A 23,398-nucleotide genomic window follows, 5' to 3' on the forward strand; every position below is an offset into this window, starting at 1 on the left:
TGAAATTTGGGAGGATAGCAGGTAGATTATAAACTAAAAGTGGGAAGAAAATTCTAGACATAAAATTGAACAAGGCTAAATATAAAAGAAGGAAAATATAATAAACATTTTAAGAATTTCTTCCTGTGAGAAAATGTAGCCAAAGTTTATATTTAGGTCTAGTAAATAAAACATTGTATCATAAGGTACCAAGAAGGGTTGTTTTCTGGACTGTGTCTCTGTGGAGAAAAGCATCCTTTCGAGGAATAGGGAAGAGAGTGACTGCAGGTATTAGTATTTGTACTTTTAGGGCAGGTCCAGACATGCAGGGACACATGGAGTCCTTTCAATGGTAGAAATACACCTAGGGGTTTCCTGAAGTTCAAGAGAACAATCATTCATTTGTTCATTGAAGACATATCAAATAGGGCACCTGGGTGGCTCCATTGGTTAAACATCTGCCTTCGGCTCAGGTCATGATCCCCAGGTCCTGGGATCGAGTCCCACATCGGATTCCCTGGTCATCCGGGAGCCTGCTTCTCTCTTTCCTTCTGGCCCTCCCGACCCTCCATGTTCTCTTTATTTTTCTCTCTCAGATAAATAAATGAAACCTTAAAAAAAAAAACCCTAACAATAATAATAACAAAAAGCATTAGATACTCACTATGACCAGGCCACTGTGCAATAGACGAGGGCCCCATTTCTCCTTTTTGCAAAACGTGACAGTGTTTTCTGCCTGTTAGAAGAGCAGAGTCAAGTGCAAAGGTTTGCCCTTGGACACAGCTTTATTTCTTTTCTTCTTTTTTTTTTTTTTAAAGATTTTATTTATTTATTTGACAGACAGAGATCACAAGTAGGCAGAGAGGCAGGCAGAGAGAGAGAGGAAGGGAAACAGGCTCCCTGCCGAGCAGAGAGCCCAATGCGGGGCTCGAACCCAGGACCCTGAGACCATGACCTGAGCCAAAGGCAGAGGCTTAACCCACTGAGCCACCCAGGTGCCCCGGACACAGCTTTATTTCAAGCAGAAATTAAAAAAAAAATTTGGTCCTATTTTAAAAAATCAGTAGATGTCATATACAAAGCCAGATTTCTGTCTTCTTTAGAAGCCGACGTGGATGTGCAGACCGCAGTGGCTGCGTCAGGCGGCTTCCCCGCAATCCCTTCTGGCAGAGTCATCACTGCTCCCCACATCCTCGCTCCCAGCTTCGCGGTGCCCTTCTGTAGCCGCTGTGCCGGGGCCCCTGGCTAGGCAGAAATCGGTCACAGAAAAAAAAGGACCAGGTCCAAGCTGTAGGAGCTGCATTTTATTGAGCTGATGGCAAGAATATTCTGGAATTTAAAATAAAAAGATTCTTTTTCCCCCAGCAGTGAGCATGAACAATAATTTGTTTTAGGGAAGTGAGTCTGAATTCGGGCGATGATTTGAGAGCGATCATGCTTCAGGGGCATCAGGGACAAAGGGCTCACCCCACTGCAAAAGGAGCAAACTGTCCGCCCTCCTCCCCTGGGCATGAACGTTCCGAAAAGTCAGTATTAACAAAGGGCGGTTCTGCTAAGTGCTGAGCTCCCTGGAAACCTCAAAGCCCTGCAGGCGAGCCTGGGGAGTGTCCTCCCAAAGGGCTCACATCATGCAACCCCAGGAGGCCCATACACTCTGGGACACATGGCCTCGGCATCCCCAACTCCAGTCAGCACAACCCTGGGCTTTTGCAGAAACTCAGGTGACAGAGAAGGGAGATTCGGCCATGGGCGATTCCAGATTGGCGCTGTGGCTGCTGAGGTCCCTGGAAGTGTCCTGCCCCTCTGCAGAAGGCTGGGGGTTTGAAGGAAGAACACAGGCTGTGTGTTTGTTTGTTTGTTTGGTTTTCCGAGTAGAGCCTGAAATGAGCAAGGACAGAAGGGCGAGAGGTGGTAAAAGCTAGATGATAACCAGGCTGTCTATTTTTAAAAATATTTCATGAGCTCTCCTTATCCAGTTAACTCTTACCTGCAAAGAGTTTGGTCTGGGTGAAGAGAGGCACAACGCAGATGTCAGGATTGCTTGGAGATTGCCCTCGAAAGCCATCCAAGGCAGGAAAGGGCACTGGCTCGCTGTGCCATCCAGCTGGGTAACCTCTCAAGGGTTGTTGGCTCCTGGATTTAGCTCCTGTACGTGCCTGACGATGTACTTGGTGATTTCACAGCCCGTGACAGCTGCGTGGCACATCTGTTCTGGATCCAAAGTCAGTTACACAAGCATTCGTTGGGAAAGATTCATCTTGGCACCAGTTTGGCAAAAGAGATTTGGGAGTCTGAATTGAGTGCAAACTTAGTGTGCTGTAAGTTTAATGAAATGTTAAATTGCATCCCTGGAATTATAGTATCCAGTGGTGTTGCAAGCTGAGCTGTTCAAACCACACTTGGAGTGCTGTCATACGTTCTGGCCGTTTCAAGAATGGCCGTAGAAGTGAGAGTGTGTTCCCTGGAGGACAGTCGAGAAGAATCTAGAAATCATGACACAGGAAGTGGCCGAAAGATCTGGGGTGAGAGGTCTCCAGTGTGACCAGAAGGAGAGAAGGCTAAAGAGAGAGACACTGTTACTGTCTTCAGACGGTCAAAGGTTTGGCTGCTCCCGTGCTTGTAAAACAGTGTCTGAAATAAAATAAATGGAGAGGAGAGTAGGGGTGTGTGTGTGTGTGTGTGTGTGCGCGCGCACACACACGTGCGTGTGTGTATGTGTTTTCTCCACGGAAGAACAGAAACACATAGTAAACATTACAGGGAGGGAGACATATTTTAAAATTTTTAAAAACTTATAATTTATAACAAATTAATTTATAATAACCAGTGCTGTCTGTGGAGGGACAGGATTTGAGTAGGGGCTGAAGAAGCCTGTGTGAGGGGTTTCTAGAAGGAATGCCTCCACGCCAGTGGTAACCGGATTCTTGAGAAGCAGGGGTAGAATGGGAAGGTGAGGGTTTTGTGGTTGGACAGACCTGGGAGCAAATGATATGGTTGCCATTTAGCTGTGTGACTTGAAGCAAGATACCTATTCTCTCTGAGCATTCGTTCTTCCTCCAGTCAACGGGGATAGTCAAGTTTGTGTTGAAGTGTTAGGGACGCGTGTGAAATGCTAGAAATAGAGTGGGCTCTGGAGACGTGCTAGTTCCCTTTCCCCAGATGGGAGAGCGTGTGTAGGAAACGTGTGTGGTAAGGAAGTCGCTTAGGAAGCTCATGGGTTTACTTCATCACCTCTGGGCCTTCAGAGCCTGGCGAGGCCCACACAGGACAGCTGCTCAGGACGCCTTGTTGGCCAGTTTGTCAACTCTTTATCGGTGCGTTGGGTAAGTTGTGGCCGTAGGCTGTTCTAGAAACAGACTACCATTGAGGCCACACGGCAAACGGAGACAATGGGCCTGGTGAAAAGAAAGTGGGTTTTGGCATCAGACACAGGTTCAAACCCCAGCTGTCCGCTGGGTCGAATTACTTAACCTTTCTCAATGGCATTTTTCTCCTCGGAGGCAGCACCGGTCTCGTCACTCAGTTGTGTGAGTGAAGCAACAGATATGAAGGACCGGATGTTCTTTCCTCAGTGAGATCCTCTCACCGATGAGGGAGGCAGGCAACGTCTTCCGCATTTATGAGAGAGAAGTAAAGAGATTCAGAGAAGTGAAGGGATTTGCCCAAGAAAACAGCAGAACTGGTATTCACTAGATCCAATTCTTTCAACCTCAAGACTTAACATCCTTCTTTTCTCAGCTGTGACTGAAACATTTTTTGAGGGTCTGCCCTGCGCCAGGAACGATGCTGAGTATCTCTACCTGTTACCTCATTGGCTTTTAGGTCCCCCATGGAGATGTCACTCCAGGAGTGTCTCCAGAACATCAATGGGGGGAACTTTCCTAGACGCTTGGGAAAATGTATTATTCATAAAACTGTGGTTCTCTTTGACACCGGGCTCTGGAAGGGCCACCCAAGGCACAGTGAGGGGCAGAGAGAGATCCCTGCCTGGACACTCATCTTAGCTCCTCAGCCTTGACCATCCCAGAGGGATAGATGACACCATCAGCCTTTTGACCGTTGTGCCGGGGCACACATGCTGGCGGTCCTCAGGTCTTCTTTAGCCCGTAGACTTGTTCTAGGGAATTGCACAGGGTTTTAAAATTGAACACCTTGCAAATAGGTAAATCAGGAATTTTTACATAAAAATACATCATGTGAGATTGTTGGTGTCTCTAAAGGAATGGGACCTTCGGGCCACCCAGAACGCACGTTCTCTCTGACAGAAACCTCCCCTCTAATCCCAGTGGATCTCCTGCTTCCTTTAGGTGGGCCAAGGACTCTCGCAGCCCTCAATCGGCCCATGTCACCCTTAGCTTCCTCCAAGTTGTTTAGGACGCCGTGCATGGTTTATAGGAATCACAATAATATCGCCTCCGAGCTTTTTACCAGCGATGTCCCCCGCTTCCCACCCCCCAGTGTGTGACTGCAATGGCAAGTCCGGGCAGTGCGTGTTTGATCCCGAGCTCCGCAGACAGACGGGGAACGGATTCCGCTGCCTCAACTGCAACGACCACACGGATGGCCCTCGCTGCGAGCGGTGCCAGGACGGCTTCTACCGGCAGAGGGAGAGGGACCGCTGCCTGCCCTGCAACTGCCACACCAAAGGTAAGCGTGCGACGTCACGGCTGTGCCAAGAGGGTACGACGCTAAGTGGAGTAAGTCAGACCAGGAAAGACAAGTACGTGTCATTTTGCTCGTAAGTGGTACGACAAAAACAAACCCCACGAATGAAGAAACGTACAAAAAGCAGAATTGGGGCGCCTGTCTGGCTCCGCCAGAAGAGCATGGGACTCTTGATCCTGGGGTCATGAGTTTGAGCCCCGTGTTGGGTGTGGAGATGACTTAAATAAATAAGTAAACTTTTTTTTTTTTAAGATTTTATTTATTTATTTGAGAGAGAGAGAGCGAGAGCAGGAACACAAGCTGGAGGAGTGGGAGAGGGAGAAACAGGCTTCCTGCTGAGCAGGGAGCCCGATGCGGGACTTGATCCCAGGACCCTTAGACTGAGCCACCCAGGTGCCCCAATAAATAAGCTTCTAAAAAAAAAGCAGAATCAGACCTATAAATACAGAGAATAAATGGACCCTCACTGGAAGGGAGAGGCATGGGGGGGGGGCGACATGGGCAAAGGGGAGTGGGAGATACAGGCTTCCAGTTAGGGAATGAGTGAGTCACAGGAATAGACTCCGTGATAGCATTGTAGGGTGACAGACGGCAGCTACACTTGCGGGGGCACAGCATAACCTATGGGGATGTCGCATCACTATGTTGTACACCTGCAACTAATGTAACATTGTGTGTTGACTATACTAAAAAGAAAAAATTGGAGGAAAAGGACGATGAAGGGACAGGGGGAGGATGGGAAGTGGGGGAGGGAGGGAGAAGCCAGCAGGGCCAGAGAATGGTGTTCAACATCCGGCACAACAGAGAATCTGCTAGACACTGGTGGTGGTGGTGTCTTACTGATTTCAAGCAGAAAGGACTGTTTTTCTTGAGTTTGGGTTGTAGGAACCAGCTGGAGTCTTTAGGATTTGTTGGCTTGAGTTCTAGTCACGAGAGGGATGTGGTCACTTTTCCTGGCAGGTGACAGTTTGACCTAGGGACAAAAGAAGCTTGTCAGCTTCCAGTGATAGTTCCCCTTTTCTGCAACTATGCCTTTGACCAACCTCTCAAAAAATAAGGGATAGAAAGATCTGTTTCTGGTGCTGTGGTAGGTGCTAACAGTATAAGGAGGTACTGGTCCAAAAGACAGCCCGATTCATGGGCAGATTAAAGTCTTTCCCTCCCTGGGTTGTTAAGAGAAAAGAGAATCAATAAAGAGGAGGCACCTACAGGATGACTGGTTAATGCAGGGCTCTTTTTTGGTGTTTTGGTTTTGTCTTTTTAGGTATGTCACCCAATCTTACGTTCACACAACTGTTCTTACAACTGTGGGATTCATACGCACACAGACGCACGCGTTGTGCTGTGTTCATCATAGACAGTAAAGACAAGTTAGTGCATATAAAGAGGGAGAGACAAGTGGTTTTTAAATAAGCTGAGTTGTTTTTTTTTTTTAACTACCTTATTTGTGTATTCTCTTTTTTGGCAGTATGTTTCTCCTCTTTGTTAGAAAGTGTTTAATGGCGTAATATGATAAATATTAATCCACTTAAAGAGCGTAGCCAAAGCGCGTGGCCGTGACTCAGCGCTCCGTGGAACGAATTCACAGCTGCGCTGAACGCATGTAAAGATGGGCAGGTTTGGTCCAGCCATGGGCTGGGTGGAGGGTGTTGGAGAGCCTGGGGAGGACCCCACGGTGATAGAGACGCAAATCCCTTCAAGCACTTCCAGATTCACCAGGTGCTGTTACAGCGTGGTTTGAGTCAGATTGGCTCAGCTTTATGGCACAGAGTCAGCATCCAGAAATCTTTCGGATTTAGCAGCTGTCCCTGGAATTGAAGAGCTTCATAAAGGAAAATCAAAAGGCAAATGACTCCATCTCAGTGGGCTTTCTGTCCTCGCGAAGAGCGTGGACACCTACCTATCCCGGTAGGTTATATGCAGCCTCACTGTGAGTCACTGGACTTGGGTCACCCCGGCAAATGATCAGTGAGAATATAACGAGCAATTTAACTGGCTTAGCTAGAAAGCCTGGCCCCAAGACAAGGTTAATAGTCTTAGAGCAGACAAGGAACCTGCGACTTCTCAGAGAGATGGGAATGAAGGATTTGACACACTGTCTCTTCTTCTTCACTGTGTGGTCCTTGGCTCGCCCAGCACCCATGAGCCTGGTTTCTTCTTTTCTTTCGGGCCATAGACATCCCAGGCTCCTTGTGAACAGCTTGGTCGGAAGTGGTGGAGCCCAGCAATGATTTCCAGCTTATGAAATAATAGCTAACACGCATTACTCGCTTCCTCTGTGCCAGGCACTTTTCTGGATGCTTTCAGCCAGGAATGAACCTTCCCAGATCACCATGTGAAGGGGATGCTACTCTGAGTTCCGTTGTGCCAATGAGGTAGCAGAGGGTAAGCAAGGGGGAAGGAACCTGTCGAAGGCTGTAGAGCTCGGTGCTAGCACCAGGTGCCCTGACAGCCAAGGTCATAACATGGAGACTAGTGGCGAGTTTGGGAGCCACACAGTTTTTTCAAGCCTGGGCACTTCCACTACTGCTTCTGTGTCACTCTGGGCATGTCCCTTCGCCTCTTGCTGTCCCAGGGTCCCCATCAATAAAAGCGTCCCCATCCTCATGCTCTTGATATCACAAGTGAGCTTGGTCAAGCACATGGTGGACAACTCAGTAAATTGTAGTTGATGGAGTTGTCTTTCTTATTAGGACAGAGGTCAGTGTTGCAATTTCCTGGAACACCGGCCTTTAAAAAAAATCACATTCCAGTTTAGAAGGAAGCCTGTAGAGGCCATATCTTTGGTCTGAAACTGTTTATTAACATTTTATTTTTTGTATTAATATCCTGAAATTGGCAGTGAATTTTTCAAAAATTTTTTTTAAAGAGTGGGGGAATGGAGCCCTGGAGGAGTGGGTGGATGGCCTCCCGTCGTCACAGCGAGCCACACCTCCAGTCTTCACAAGAAGCCACCGCAAGGGCTGAAGTTGTAATCCCAGGTCCTGGGGGAGGACTGTTCCCTCTTATTCCTTCCACCTGAAGGAAAAAAGCATCAGAATGGTGCCTTTTTATCCCCAACAGCAGACAATTAGATGTCCGGGAAAAACTTCACGGATACTATTTCCTAAGATCCGGCTAATGCTTTCTGTTTTCCCAGAATATTTCCATATACTATGTCTTCTTCAGTACTCATAGCAACTTGACAACCTGTACGTGTTCACACGCCTCCCACCATTCTAGAGACGGAGAAAGGGAAGCTGAGCCCGAGCTCCCAGGCTGAGTGGTATGTCAGTGACAGAGGCTGTCCCCACCCTGTGCCGTCCCCCACTAGATGCTGGCTGCCCAGATTACTAGCCAGGTGGCTCAAGTTTAATTCCCCATGTGACTTCTCAGTCTCCCAATCAACCGGGAGATATTTGTCACTTTCAATGGAATCTATTGTATATGCAGTCTCAAATGCAGAAGATCACATCTTAACCAAAAAATGCAGTCAGTCCTTGTGTGGTAAGTGAAGCCAACAGCAGTAATAATCCCGAACGTGGTCACAGATTCTGGATTTCACATCAGTTTCTCATAGATCTAGCAGCCAGGCTTATTTTGAGAGGATGACTTTGGGGGTTCAGTGACAGGGGTGAGTTTCCTTTAACTCTTACAAGCACATGTGTAAGCCCGGAGAACCTTTTGCAAATATTTTGAAATTCACTGTGTATACTTGTGTGTTTTTTTCCTCCCAGGACGGACATCAATGATAACTGGGCTTGTTCTCTTAATTTTATTGTTATTCTTTACATATCTACGACCACGACAGTGAATTACTCAGACTATAACATTTGGGTTATTAAAAGTTCTTAAATAATAACTTACCATTATTAAATATAATTATACATTTATATTATATAATATTTTTATAAAAATATAATAATATTGTGTTTAAATACAAGCGTAGATATGTATTTAAAGGGTTCCCAAAAGGATAGACCCTCTTTTTGTTTTAATTTTTATTTATTTTATGTTAATTTTACTTAGGAATTTGAGAGAGAGGAAGGAGGGGGAAGGGCAGAGGAGGAAGGAGAAGGACAAGGGGCTCCGCGCTGAGCACAGACCCCGATGCAGGGCTCGATCTCAAAACCCTGAGATTACGACCTGAGCCGAGACCGAGAGTCTTGGATGCTTTAACCATCTGAGCCACCCAGGTGCCCCTGATTTTTAAATAGTACTCATTGTAGCACACCTTCCTGAGCCCTCAGATGCCCATAGACCGTATCTGTAGAACCCCTGAAAGAGCTTATGGGGACACAAAGCCGACACAGGGAGCTGTTTTCTGTTCTCTCAACCCCGTTGTCCACAATCCCTAAGAGTAGCTCACGAAGTAGGAGATGGGACACGTGTTTTTATTTCAATGAGAGAGTTTGAAAACCCAGTGCCATGACTTTGGACGTTTTGGAATGTGACACAAAGTGGTCATGCTTGTGGCAAGGACCCGTGCACGTCTCCACGTTTACTTTGCAAGGTTTGAAGGAGGCTGGCAGTCCCAGTGCAAACTACATTCTTTGAACGCCCATGACGTGTGAGACACTTGACGAGGCACTTTATATATTTTAGTCCCAAGTCTTGCAACAGCTCTGTAAGGCATAGGTGGTTACCGTCCCTTAGAAGAACTGATGAGTAAGGCGTTTGCCCAAGGACATGCAGCTAAGTGGAAGAGCTGGTTTTGAAGGGAGATTTGTTGGATTTCAAAGTGTGGGCTCTTTTTTTTTTTTTTTTTTAAGATTTTCTTTATTTATATGACACAGAGAGAGAGAGAGAGCATAAGTAGGCAGAGCAGCAGGCAGAAAGAGAAGCAGGCTCTCCGCTGAGCTGGGAGCCCGTTGTGGGGGTCAGTCCCAGGACCCTGGGATCATGACCTGAGCTGAAGGCAGATGCTTAACCGACTGAGCCACCCAGGCACCCCAAAGTCGGGGCTCTTGGACCCTCTGGCTTTTAGAGCAGGATTCTCTAGATAACATCCTGTAGAACACAGCGCTCCTCAAGATAATAATAGATGTGAACTGTAAGAATGTCAAATAATGTTTAGAAATACGAGCATTAAAATTTAAACAAGCTCCGTGTGTGCTGAAGGTACTATTACGTTGTAAATCTCAGAGGGATCAAGTGAGCACCATTTCCCAAACTTCTCTCGACACAGAACGCCTATTTTCATGAGGTGATTTTTGATTTCTCTCAATAAGCTGTTTCGCAGGGTAACCATTTTGATCTATGTGGGCCAAACCCAAGGCAAAGTGCAATCTTTTCCATTTTCTAAGAAGGATTCATTTCTGAAAAACTGTAGGGAGAATTTTCTTCAGTTGAAAGTGTAATTTCCATTAATGGGAACGGGGGGAAAATGGATTTCTGGGTCCCAGATAGAACCCATTTGTGTTGAAAAAAACCAACAACGAGTGAATTGATTGAAAGAGAGAAGTCTTCTGTTGAATGTTACTTATCAGAGCGTAATTCAGAACGTTTCCTTCTTGGCTCTGTTGGCTCCTGCCTACAGGGCAGGAGCATGGCGGTCCACGCACACCAGCCCCAGGAGGCCTCTGTTCACGAGCTCATCTCATCAAATACTCCCTTGCCTTAAGTCCTGCAACTCCCATCCTCATCCTCCCTCGAGTCTCAGGACTCTGCTCCCTTGGCTTCCAGGGTCCTGAGACTTCTTTCTGCTTTGATTATGAAAAGCCCCTTGATCCGTGGGGTTCCATCTGTGTCGGAGGCTCCTCCTTGTCCTCGCTCTGTCTGCCCCCTCCCAGGGTGGTCTTACGCCTGCTCTCCCTTCTGCTTGGCTGAAGACTCCTAGATCTCACCCCCAGCCTCTTTCTTGAGCTCCAGATGAAACATTTCCACCTTAATACGCCACCGGAAACTCAAGTTCACAATGTCCAGAACGAAACTCATGATCTTCCCTTGATGCTTTAACCTGAGATCTTGCTCCTTCTTTCCCCTTCTCTGTGGTAAAGAGCCTCCTTTTTGTCTCGTGGTGCACGTTGGGACATTGGTGTCCTCATGTGATCCCTACCTCCTCGTCGTCTAGCTCCTAGGAGGGGAAGGCTGATCATTCTGCCTCCACGTGGCTGTCTCGGCGATTCCCTCCTGCCCTTGTCACCCAGACGCCTCCAGTCCAGGTCATCCTGTCACAGCGGGATGCCTTTCCCAAGGAATGCTGTTCCCTTCCTGGAAGCAACCCGCAGATCGCCCTCAAGATGCCTTTCCGAATTGTGGGTCTGCAGTTCCTGAGCCTCTGATCTTTCCCTGCTACCCACAGATGGATCTGCCATTCTTCTGTCAGCTCTTACCTCACCAGGAGCTAGCATTTCCTCACATGTATCCAGAGTGCCGAACTCCGCGTCTCACGCGTGATCGATGCTCAAAAAATGTAGTGTATACCATTATCACTGAGGGCCCCTTCAAGCCTTGCAAAACTGACATGGCATCTGTCACCGGCTCTGTGAACATAGCTAATATAGTTCAGGTTCCACATGTGGCAAAAAAGCCTTTATATCGGCACAGAGCCAGTATCTTTATTGATTGGTATCGTATCTACTAGTGAGTCAAAAATTCACAGAATAATTGATCAGAAAGAAAGGAGCAACTGGCTAGCGTTCTCTTGGCTTTATCGATGCTGGGAGGCCTGCTTGTCACAGTTGGTTCCATACGTGGATTATTTGATAATTCTGCCAGCACAGGGCGACTGTGACGCAGGTGAGGCACCCCTCTCACCACCTTCCTGCTCATCTTTTGCTCCCCTGCCTCCCCCGACTCTTTCCCAACAACCCTGACCTCTTTCTTGGCATATGTGCATTCCTGCAACAGATTTCTGGGCATCCTCTTTGTGTTGGGTTCCACACTGGGGCCTTGGGGCCAGAGCAGGGACCGCAAGCTGAGGTCATCGTGAGTCAACAGGACTGCAAGAGCAGTGGGACAGCTATTTGAGATTTGGGAGTTCGAGGAGATTTCCGTAGAGAAGTCATATTAAATCAGGACCTGACAGCTGAGGTTGGGCCAATGAGGGGGAAGTTCTGGGGAAAGAGCCTTCCAGGCCGGGGGAGCAGCAAGTGCAGTTGACCAAAGGAGAGAAGTGGCCTGACACATGCTACAGACAGGCTGGGGGAGCTGGGAGCTGGAACAGAGGGCAGGAGAGCAGGCCACGTGGTAGGAGAGGTCGAGTTCTGTGCACCACGATACAGAGTGCGTTTTCTTCTGCTTGTAGTGGGGAGCCACCAGAGAGAGAGACAGCTGAGCCATGTGTCCTGAGTTCCAGTGTTCAAGCAGCATGGGAGGAGGGAGGGGAGGGGAGGATGGAGGCAGGGACGAGAGGGGGAGGCAGGGTCTGGGGAGAGAGGACAGACTTGAAGCAGGTCAGGGGAAGGGAGGGAGCCAGACAGCGGAGGCCGGGCTCCGGAGGGGCGCATTTGCTGCCCTGAGCATTTCTGGTCTCTCATCAACTCGCGATCCGAGGGGGCCCGCACACCAGTAAGAGCGCGGCTCTGCAGAATCAACCACTGGACTAGCGCTCTGTGCAGTACACCGGGTGAGATGCGCGGGGAAGGGGCGATGCCCCAAGGTCGAGAATGTCTGTCACTCCAGGTAGGGAGAGATATTTCCAGTTAGGAGGCCTTCCCATAGTAAAAATAAAATAAAATAGAATAAAAATAAATCACACTGGCTCTTAAAAGATGGCTTTTGGCTGCCAGAAATAAGGGAAGACGTTGGTCGCTGTGTCATACTCTCTTCGAGGAGGCTGATGTGCTCGTGCACACGCTGTCCCTCTCCTTGAGGTCTCAGGGACCCCACAAACTTCTTTTAAACAGCAGTGGTGGACATGCTACTTAATGCTTGCATCGGAGCAGGTAGAGAAGTACACATGCTTCCAGGAGCTCTTTCCGCTTCTCGGCGTGCAGAAGCCCTGCTCGGCGGTGAGCACCGGCCCCGGGCTGGATGCACTCAGAGATGGGACAGCTCGCTAGAGGCCACTGAGCTCCCATGGGGTTTCAGCGGCTTCCGAACGCCCTATAAACAGGATTTCCTTTTCTTCTTTCCTTCTCCCTACCCTGCGGGTTACAGGTTCTCTGAGCGCTCGCTGCGACAGTTCTGGCCGGTGCAGCTGCAAACCCGGTGTGACAGGAGACAGGTGTGACCGCTGTCTGCCCGGCTTCCACTCGCTCACCGACGCCGGCTGCACCCGAGACCAGAGGCTACTGTAAGCACCTCCGCCGCCGCAGCTTGTGCCGTGAGGGGTGACAATGACATTATCATCTGTGGTCACTTACTTCACTGAGCACCAGCTGTGTGCCAAGCGCTGCTGGAGGACTTGACATAAGCCTCAGCAGTTGGGATTAATGTCACACTCATGGGGGAAGTCAGAACTGTACACCCCAGGGGGTTAAGTTTACCCGATACTACTGGGGAGCGGGGACTTCATATTCAGGCCCCATGTCTGGGCTCTGAAACCCATGTTCTTCACCCCAGTGATTGCCCACCTTTAGACGAACAAGGATGGAAGTAAAGTGCCCTCCAGTTTCTCACCTGGGACCCACTTCGACCCAAATGATGTTGGACTAAAAAAACTTCTCTGCACAGTTGTATTCCCCTTTAGTTTGAAGCATTCTCCTCCCCTCCTCGTGTTCTTTCCTGGAAGAGGGGTGCCTGGGGGTCCCAGTCAGTTAAGCATCTGGCTCTTGATTTCGGCTCAGGTCGTGATCTCAGGGTCCTGAGATCGAGCCCCGTGCTGGGCTGGAGCTGAGTGTGAGTCTGCCCGAGTCTCTCTCCCTCTCCCTCTGCCCTCCCCCGACTCACGCACGTGCTCGCTCTCTCAAAAAAAAAAGAAAAAAAATCGTTCCTGGAAGAAGACGGGACATACATTATAAATCACATAAGCAGTCTCAGGGGTGCAGAACTGGCAGGGACTGGGTTGGCTTAGGAGAAAGGGAGCTCGGCAGGAAAGCGGTTAGCTACGAGGTGCCCTCAGAGGATCACTTCCCGTTGCCCCCTTTGCCAGCCCCTTGCCCACTTTGTGGGCCGGCCTGGCTGCCACTGTCCCAAGTTCTCTCTCCCTTAGGCCTCTGCACAGACTGTCTTCTTCCAGGCTTCCCTGCCCCCTTTCAGACTCTCCCCTTCCTTCGACCGCGTCTGCCTTTGAAAATGCCTCTAAAACTGAGTCAGACCATGTCCCCTCTCTGCCGCAGCCCTCCAGCAGCTCCCTGTCCTCTCAGAATGAGGCGGAGACTTCTTTTGCAGACCTGCAGGGCCTGCAAGGTCCTCTGCCCTCTGTTCCCTTATCAGTGGGCTTCCGCTGCGTTTCCCTTTCCCCCGACCCCCTGCCCTTGGCCCCACCAGCCCCCCTTCCCTTCCTCAAAGGAGCCAAGGCAAGGGACCTCCGCCGTGGCTTCGAGCACTCGTGCTTCCTACAGGGCCACGGAGAGCCTCACAGACGCCATCCCCACCTCAGCCACTCCTCACGGGGCCCTTCCCTGGCCAGTCCCCATCCCTCCGAGTTCTGACTGATGTTACTTCCCATCTCTTGTTTTCTATGTGTATTTGTTTGTCGGTCTCTCCCACCAGAGTGGAAGCCCCTTGTTGGCTTGGCCTTGTTCATACTCGGCATCCCCAGTGCCCAGTGGGGAGAGGCACACAGGCAGGCCCCCTGCTCAGTCCCAGCTGGCCTTAGGCTTTGCTGTCCTCATTGTTCATGTTTCTGCCCTGCCTGGAGACTCCTAGAGATCAGGATCTTATTTCTTAATGTCCTTGGTGCTTAGCAGCCAGTAGATGGTGCCTAATGTTTGTCAAAGGGTCCAGACCAGCCGTGTGGAGGGGCTAGGACAGGAGGAGAGCCTCCCAAGTGCGAGAAGAGGGCCGGGAAAGGGATCCTTCAGGGAGCCTGACAGGATGGGGCTCTGACTGGATGTGAAATGTGAGGGGGAGAAGGGAGCCCATTCGGGTCTGGGCAGGATTTGGATGGGGTCAAAGGGCAGTCAGAGGAAGAGCAAACAGGAGGGAGAGCACAGATTTGGTTTTAGACCCATGAGATAGATGAGATCCATGTGATCATGTGAGTGATACTAGTCATAAGCCGGAACACCAAGGGCTTGTGCCCAGACTAGATCATGGAAATACTGGTGGATTCCTTCATTGAGAAAGTCCTGCACCCAAAAAAAAAAAAGCAACCCCCCCCCCAAAAAAAAAACCCAGCTAAACTCAGCAATCCCACTCCTAGGAATATACTCAAGAAATATGAAAACATACATCTCTGATAGAAATATGTACACAAATGCTCGTAGCGGCATTACGCATAATACCTAAAAAGTGGAAATAACCCAGATGTCTGTCAGATGTTGAATGGATGAGCAAAATCTCACCTATCCATGGGATAGAATTTTATTCAGCCCTAAGGAGGTGAATTAATGATACTTGGATGAACTATAACATTGGATGAACCTTCGAAACATACTAAGTGAAAGAAGTCAAACCTGAAAGGCCACAGATTGTATGACTCCCTTTACAGAAAATGTTCGGAACAAGCAGCTCTATATAGACACGGCAAGTAGATTAGTGGTTGTCGAGGATGGGGGTTGGGGAAAGGGAAGGTGATTTCTGCGGGCACAGGGTTTCTTTTTGGAGTGATGAAAATGTTCTACAATTGATTGGGATGATTGAGAATATTTTAAACTCTACTAAATTCTGCTACTCTGAGAATCTGCTAAAAACCAGCAAATTGTACATTTTAAATGGGGGAATTGTTTGGTATGTGAATTGTGCCCTTTAAAATTTTTTAAATCTTTTTTTAAAGATTTGATTTATCTATTTGTGGGAATGAGCGAGCATGAGCTGTGGGGAGGGGCAAAGGGAGAAGCAGCATCCCTGCTGAGAGGGGAGCCAGAGGCAGGGCTCAGTCCCAGGACCCGGGGATTGTGACCTGAGCTGAAAGCAGACGCTTCATCAACTGAGCCATCCAGGCGTCCCTGAATTGTGTCTTGATAGAAGTGTTACCAAAAGAAAGCATTAAATGAAAATAGCAAGTAGATGGAATCCATCACAAGGAAAGCAGTCATCACTGAATTAAACAACAGAGAAGCAATGATAAATTAAAAAAAAACAACAAAAAACAAAAAACAGGCCATTGAACCAGACAGCCAACCAAACTAAACCAAACCAAACTGAATTGTTTAGTGATAGATTTGGTTCACATCCTGGCACAAGACCCTCTTCTCCTCAGGGGAGGGTAGCAGATGGTTTGTGGACCGGCTGTCACCCTCAGAGGAGCACAAGCCTGGACAAACCAGTCCTTAAAGGGCCCGTGAGAGGTGAGCGCGGACAAGGCTAGCGGAGAGGGGCCTCATTGAAGACGAAGGCTTTGCTCAGGCCGGTGACGTTGGTGTACGAGCTCTTGATCTTTATGTGGATAGCTGAAAAGCGTTTGGAGACACATCCCTAATTTTTTTTTCTTCTTTTGCAGAGACTCCAAGTGTGACTGTGACCCAGCTGGCACCTCGGGGCCCTGCGACGAGGGCCGCTGTGTCTGCAAGCCAGCTGTCACCGGAGAGCGCTGTGACAGGTCTGTGGGAACTGTGGCCCTGCAGACACAGCGGCCAGCATGAGAAGTCACTCTCTGAGTGCAGTTGTGGAAAAGGGACACTTAACAAATGTACACCACTTCTGTCCTGTCCTCTGTCCTCAAAAACTTAGCTCTTTAAAAAAGACAGCTGAGCCCCCCAAGTCTCCCTGGACCCCATGCTTTTGCTGGGGGCCCCCTTCCTTTGTTTACAAGAGGTGCAGGGCCCCAGGGAGTCTCCTGGCCAGTGGACTCCGAATCCCAGGTGCTCCCATACGGGGTGGCATGCGATAATGAGGTCACATGACTCAGCTTGGCCCCAGAAAAGTCCTGGTCTAATTAAGCATGTTGGGAAAATGCTAGTAAGAGGGAATGTGGCCATAAATAACCATCCTGTGCGGCAGAGGAACCGCCCAGGGATGGGACGGTGGTTGCATGCACACACATGAGCCGGGAGAAGATGCCATGTGGCCCCGAGCCATGTGGGGGCAGGTGGCCCCATAAACAGCCATCCGGCCTCTAGCGCTGCTTGTGGACCTTCCTTAAGGACACATGGCTCAGACTTCAAGCTCTTCCCGCCTCTGTGATTGCTGGCCCCAGAGGTAAAGGTGTTCCCCTCGTTTCCTTGAAAGTCAGAAAGCAGTCCGTGGGCAGCCTGACAACCACTTACGCCTGGGCAGAGAAAACACCAGATCCATTCCCAGCGTGTGTTTCTGGGGGTTCTTGGCTGCCGAGGGGGAGGAGGGGAAACACAGCTTACGTGTTAAAAGAGGAATCACTTTCTGGAAAGGTTTTTAATTTCACGATGTCACACAGAAACAGAAAACCACATAAAACTCATGTCAGCACCGCCCCTTCTAAGAAAGAGACCTTCACTAGGAATGTACCATCCCAGTGACAACAGCCTCCCTCCTTTTCGAGAAATGACCATCATTCTGGCGTCTGTGTCATCACACCCTTATTTTTCTTCATAATTTAGTGCCTGGTTCCATCCCTCAGCACTGTGCTTGAGTTGTGCCCGATTTCCCTCAGTCCCTCCCCTACGCTCTTTCTCCCTCCCCTCCCCTCCCCTCCCCTGCTGTGTCCCTCCTCCCTCTTTCTTTGCTTTTTAATCCCTTTTAATCTGCAGGTTTCTTCCAAAGAAACCATCATGATTTTTTTTAAGCCCTTGCTCTAGAGAGAAAAACCAAACCAGACCAATGTTTATTTATATACAACTTTTCTCCAAAGCATTTACTGTTTACCGTGAACCTGCTTTTCTGTGATTTTGCCCGATAAGCAGGCTCCTGTCATGGGGGACAGTGGACTAGACCACATGACTTAGAGGCAGATGTACCTAGTTTGAAAATCTTGTCTCAGTCACGTACCAGCTCTATGACCTCAAACAAATTTCTTAACCTCTCTCTGGCCTGGTGTCCTCATCTAAGAAAATGGGAAATTTGGCTCAGGTGGTTGAGCATCAAACTCTTGATTTTTGGCTCAGGTCATGATCTTGGGGTCCTGAAATCGAGCCCCTCCTCAGGCTCTGTGCTGGATTCTCTCTCTCCCTCTCCCCTTCCCCCTGCTCACTCTCTCTCTCATTCTCTAAAATAAATTAATTTAAAAAGAAAAAAAAAAAAAGAAATTTGGAAATAACAATTCCTATCTCCTGGGGTTGTACCAAGGATTAGATTGGAGAACACACATCAAGTGCCCGGCACAGCATCTGCCCTAAATAAATGATCAGTGAAACTATTATTATTTCATGAAGAAGGATGTAGTTAACTTGAACGGAGAGAAACAAGTCCTCCCCAGCTTCTCCTCCTTCTCTGTGACCCCAGCATCTGAGACCTGCCTGGTAGCTGTGGTCCTCAGAGATGTCACTGGCCGGTGGGCACCAGCCTACATTTTGCTTTTGTAGGGAGCCTCCAACCATCCATCCTTGTCATGTGGCCGCCTGTCCCTCTCCCCTCAGAGCAGAGCAGGGCTCTAAGGGGCGGGGACGGTGGGCAGCAGCTGGTGGTGGTGTGCGGGTCAGTACAGCTGAGCAGGGGCTGGGGCTGGGACACTTGCTTTCCCTCTCCTGGCTCCGCTCCCCCACTCGCTTGCCCCCATTAAACACTTGCTCTAAGACAGGACCACCTCTGCCTCCCCCTGCCCCAACTCTTTTTGTCCTGCTTATGGGACTTTCAGTTCCTCGCCAAGGATGGGGAAATCACTAAGGGCCCAGGCCACCGAGTCCTTTGTGACCACGCTCTAGCACAGGGACAGAAAGTGAACGTCCGTGCTCTCTCAGTGGGGCTGTGACTGTCCAGTGTGTCTCCGAGCAGGGCTGGTATGTGTGAGCTAGTATTTCCCAGTTCTGGGAATGATAGGGCCAGGTAGGAGAGATAGTAGGAAAGATCAGTCATCATGTTCTCTCTACGAAACAAATGACTTCTAACATCGTCCTGATCTCGAAAATGCCTCTGCAGGTGTCTACCGGGTTACTATCACCTGGATGGGGGAAACCCTGAGGGCTGTACCCAGTGTTTTTGCTACGGGCATTCAGCCAACTGCCGCAGCTCGGGAGACTATAGTGTCCATACAATCACCTCTACTTTCTATCAAGGTAAAGTGTTCTGTTTCTAGAAGTTTGTTTTTAACATTGTATCGTGCTTTATGCTTACAGACAGCTTCCTCCTCACCACAGCTTGGCTTGGCATGATCTTTAGCAACTCTCTTCTAGCTTTTAATGGGCATTATTTTGTCTGGGCAAGAAGGGGAGCCTAATATCTTGAAAAAGTCAGGGGCACACCTGACTCCTACCGGTATATGAGTAACTTAAAAGAATAACTAAAAAGAGACCAGATTTTCATCTCCTTGCACTTCACATCTCCATGTATTTTAAAACCACAAAAGACTCTTTCATTTGGTTGGGTGGGGGTTATGTGAGTCTTCCTGAAATTCTCATTCATTAATAATCCTGCTTTCCGGGGAGCCTGGCTGGTTCAGTCGGTTGAGCGTCCGGTTCTTGGTTTCAGCTCAGGTCGTGATCTCACGGGTCGTGGGATTGACCCCACATCTCTGCTTGAAAGACTCTCACTCTCTGCTCCTCCTCCCACTCACATGTGCCCTCTCTCTCTCCCTAAAATAAATAAATGAATCTTTTTAAAAAAATACTCTTTCCACATTCATTAAGTGAGTTAATGTATGTGAGATTAGTAACCAAGCTACAAAATCCTAGATTTTTAAAATCTAGGGGAGTGACATGATTTCAACTTCTAGTTTCTCTTTGAACTGGACCCTCTCCACTCACAAAGGCCAGACCCTGTTTCTGTAAATAAAATAAAAGTATGAGCTACAGGCAGATGAAATCATGCTCTCTTATTACGAGAATCAGACTCCTAGAAGTCAGAGCCACTATGGGGTGGGAGCCGCTGAAGTTGAGACCCAAGTAGAGAAGGGGCATAGAACATTTTGAGGGCTGCACATCAATGTGGAACTAGTAAGAAAACCCCACTAGCTGTTCACGTCTAGGAATTTTTGGCAATTAAGTCTTGCCTTATTTAGCTCAATAGATGATGAGCTTTGTCTGCATGCAGAGGGGTTTTCTTTGTGTTCCAGATGTTGATGGCTGGAAGGCTGTCCAAAGAAATGGGTCTCCTGCAAAGCTCCAGTGGTCCCAGCGTCACCGGGATGTGTTCAGCTCAGCACGACGATCAGACCCTGTGTATTTTGTCGCCCCTGGTATGTATGGTGTTTTTCTTATAGAAGAAGTCAGGAGAGAAAAATGAAGTTAGCAAATGTGAAAACACCTTACATGGCAGTCAGAAAAGCAGTGTCTCTGGAAGACAGAGCTTCAGCCCTATTGACCGATTCATGATACAATAGAACAGGACCGTGTATCCTCGCAGACGGACCCTGTTTGAGGTTCCTACTTTCATCAAAGGGGAAGTTTCTAGGTTTCCCATCAAGACAAGAAATAAAGACAGAGGTCACTTCTGTGGATCTACTGAGAAGCAAATGGAGAAGCGAAAATAAGGCATTCTCTGTTTTAACCACTTGTACATCAAAAACAAATGTATTAGAGTTCATTTCGTTAGCTCATATGTGATGTCCAGGTAAGTTGTCCTCTTAACCTTTCCAAATTTCAGTTCTCTCTGCTGACGACTGGGGTGATAATACCTCCAAGGATTGTTAACATCAAATGTCATGATGTCTGTGAACTAGAAAGCCTTATGATACTATTAGAAAGCAAATGATACTATTCCCAACATACCTGGACCTTTACACGCCAGTCTGTTGTCGGGGCCATGCTGTGAATCATCGCGTAGAGGGAATTGTCTTTCAACGTGGCCCTTCTAGCATGTCAGTCGCTAACTCTCCTTTGTAGCCAACAGCAATATGGCTGCCTCCATGAACGGGTTCTTCTGGAACAGTGGTTGTGGGCCAGGCTGATGACACGGAACTCCAGCAGAAATCACCAATATTAATGCAAACTTGCTAGCTCATTTTCTTCTCCAGTTTCACACTGATCTCAATCTTTTCGAATTCTCTTTCACAGCCAAATTTCTCGGGAATCAACAGGTGAGCTATGGGCAAACCCTGTCTTTTGACTACCGTGTGGACAGGGGAGGCAGACACCCATCCGCCCATGATGTCATCCTGGAAGGTGCTGGTCTACGGGTCTCAGCTCCCTTGATGCCCCCGGGCAAGACGCTGCCTTGTGGGCTCACCAAGACTTACACGTTCAGGTAAAAAGAGCGACTACAAGTGGGTCAGGTGACTCAAGTCCACTTCCTTTGTTCATGCATTCAATCATTTGTTCTTTTCATAAGCTTTTCCGAGCACCTTTCATCTACCAGATGCAGTAACGTGTATAGAAACGGGGCAGGCTAGTGGGAGAAAAAATAAAGAATATTATGGTGTGGCTTGTAAATGACAAGATACACAAGGTGGGCACAGGTATTTTGAACACACAGAGGAGGCACAAGTGACCCACATTGCAGTGATCAAGGGAAGCTTCCCAAGAAAACATGACAAGTGGGAAGAGTTTCCTAAGGATGGAAATGGGCGGAGAGGAAGGTTAGCAAAGCAGGGGAAATAATCATGCCTGAGGACATTTTGTACTTTGGGAAATTCTCAGTAGTGAAGCCTGAGCGAAGTGTGGAGTGGGAGAGGGGAAGAAAGAAGTGAGGTCAGTGAACTAGAGAAAGGAAGTTAGGTTGTTTCTGGAAGTACTCCAGTAAAAAAACAAAACAACTTTTGAAAGACTAGCACAGGGATGGTGATACGATGTGGTAAGAAGTTATAAATGCTGAATTCGGAAGTATTGGACATGTCCAATGTAGAACGTGAAAATGGACTTTTGAAAAGAGTAAATGAAATTGTGCTCAGTTTAACAAATCACGTAAACAACAAAACCAAAAATTAATGGTAGCTCTCTTGAGGGTCAGAACTCCTTGAACTCGGCCATGTTCCTGGGAGTGAGTTTTGTGTGGCCAGGAATAGAAGGTGGTTTCTGTGGACCTGGACCAGCACTGGATGCCATGACCCCTGGGGCTGGGCTTCTCACACTGGGACTCCCTCTGTCACTTCCTGTGGGGCTCGTGCTCCCCGCGCAGTGAGCAGACTCCAAGCTCCAGGCTATGACAGTGCGGTGACCCGTCCTTCATCCCGTCAGGCAGGGCCATGAAGGGGCTTAGCGTTTCCCACCTTCTTGGGCACAATTTATATCATGTATACAAATTATAAGACTTGATAAGAGCTGTATTGTTAAGCTTTGGGCTTTAAATCCTGCAGATTAAATGAACGTCCAAGCAGTAACTGGAGCCCCCAGCTGAGTTACTTCGAGTACCGGAGGTTACTGCGCAACCTCACGGCCCTGCGGATCCGAGCCACTTACGGAGAGTATAGTAAGTGACGGATATAGTAAGTGACAGAGGGAAGTGAGTTCCTCTCTTGGGTTTGAGTGTGTGTCTGCTTCCCGAGGCAGTGACAGTCTCCAAACAAGTAGGTAAACTGCTTGATGGTTTTGATGGAGGGTCTCCGATTAGGTCTAAATTCTTATTTCTCTTATTTTCTAGAAGTTTCTAGAAAGCCTAGAAGTTTCTAAATTCTTATTTTCTAAAAGTTGCTTTTCCTCTAAAAAGGGGCTAACACCAACAAAGAGCTAAGAGTCTTGCTAAGAGCCTCCAAATTTAAATGACGCTGATTATTTGAAGAAGATAATCTACAACAAATGGGCTTGTGCCTTTAGCTAGAAAATGGCGTCTTCGACTCAGCCCTGTAGTCCTTGAGTTGCTGCACCTTGGGGACTGTACTCATTGTTACCGTATTCAGACATCACCTGAACTCTGTTAACTCCTTTTGTTGAACTTCACATGGGGGAGGGGGGACACTCTGATCCCAATGGAATTCTGTACATGTGAGTTCCATGAGCTTTTTAGCACTTACGTGAACAGGAAGCATCGCTCACTGGCGTGCCTAATTTCCACATCACTAACGAAGCAAATCAAGCAGGATGTAGAAAAGGTGCTTATTAATGATTTTATTGAATCTTTCCTTTGAGCCAGGCACATTAGCATGTATGCATGGTCTTATTTTCATTTCACAACCAGCACAGGGGGTCCGTGCCCCTGTTACTTCTCTTCCACACTTGAGGAAACACCATGGTAGAAAGTTATGTGACTTGCCCGTTCACACAGCTAGCGAGAATGCAGCCAGAATTTCAACCCTGACTTTCCCGACACTGCAGCCTGTGTGTCCGTCGTGAGGACATAGTGAGCGAATGCCACCTGCCTTCCTTAGCGAGTTAAGAAAATAAAAGCCAAAGAGGCCTGCGTTTAGATCTGTCTACCTCCCCACTTGCTCCTTCTAATCTGATCTCCATGTGGCAGGCACCGGGTACCTCGACAATGTGACCCTGATCTCAGCCCGCCCCGTCTCTGGAGCCCCGGCGCCCTGGGTCGAGCAATGCGTATGTCCCGTTGGCTACAAGGGCCAGTTCTGCCAGGACTGTGCTTCCGGCTACAAAAGAGATTCGGCCAGACTGGGACCTTTCGGTGCCTGTATTCCATGTAACTGCCAGGGGGGAGGAGCCTGCGATCCAGACACAGGTGCGTGAAATGACACCTGGCCCAGGTGGCTGGGGGTGGTCAGGTGACGGGCATCATCCACGGAAGGGACAGAGCCGTGTAAGAAAGACGCCGCCTGAACTCATTTCGG

The 23,398-nt window shown here is 48.5% G+C and overlaps 1 protein-coding gene and 1 long non-coding RNA gene across 2 annotated transcripts in view; one reads left to right on the forward strand and one right to left on the reverse strand.

The window, feature by feature from the left end:
- Positions 1-23,398, forward strand: part of LAMC2 (laminin subunit gamma 2) — a 56,213-nt gene that overhangs the window by 14,295 nt on the left and 18,520 nt on the right. Inside the window, exons 3-10 of the mRNA XM_059145198.1 lie at positions 4,438-4,626; positions 12,727-12,862; positions 16,115-16,213; positions 18,664-18,800; positions 19,796-19,918; positions 20,736-20,925; positions 21,974-22,086; positions 23,071-23,289. Of these exons, the coding sequence (XP_059001181.1) occupies positions 4,438-4,626; positions 12,727-12,862; positions 16,115-16,213; positions 18,664-18,800; positions 19,796-19,918; positions 20,736-20,925; positions 21,974-22,086; positions 23,071-23,289 (1,206 nt within the window). The remainder of the gene's footprint in view (positions 1-4,437; positions 4,627-12,726; positions 12,863-16,114; positions 16,214-18,663; positions 18,801-19,795; positions 19,919-20,735; positions 20,926-21,973; positions 22,087-23,070; positions 23,290-23,398) is intronic.
- LOC131814366 (uncharacterized) lies at positions 1,262-2,562 on the reverse strand. Its single transcript, XR_009347289.1, has 2 exons — positions 1,967-2,562; positions 1,262-1,857 (listed from the first exon to the last, which is right to left on the reverse strand). It is a non-coding gene; the product is annotated as an uncharacterized LOC131814366 (long non-coding RNA).

This window comes from Mustela lutreola, chromosome 14, assembly GCF_030435805.1.
Source record: "Mustela lutreola isolate mMusLut2 chromosome 14, mMusLut2.pri, whole genome shotgun sequence".
In the NCBI taxonomy this organism is placed as follows: Eukaryota; Metazoa; Chordata; class Mammalia; order Carnivora; family Mustelidae; genus Mustela; species Mustela lutreola.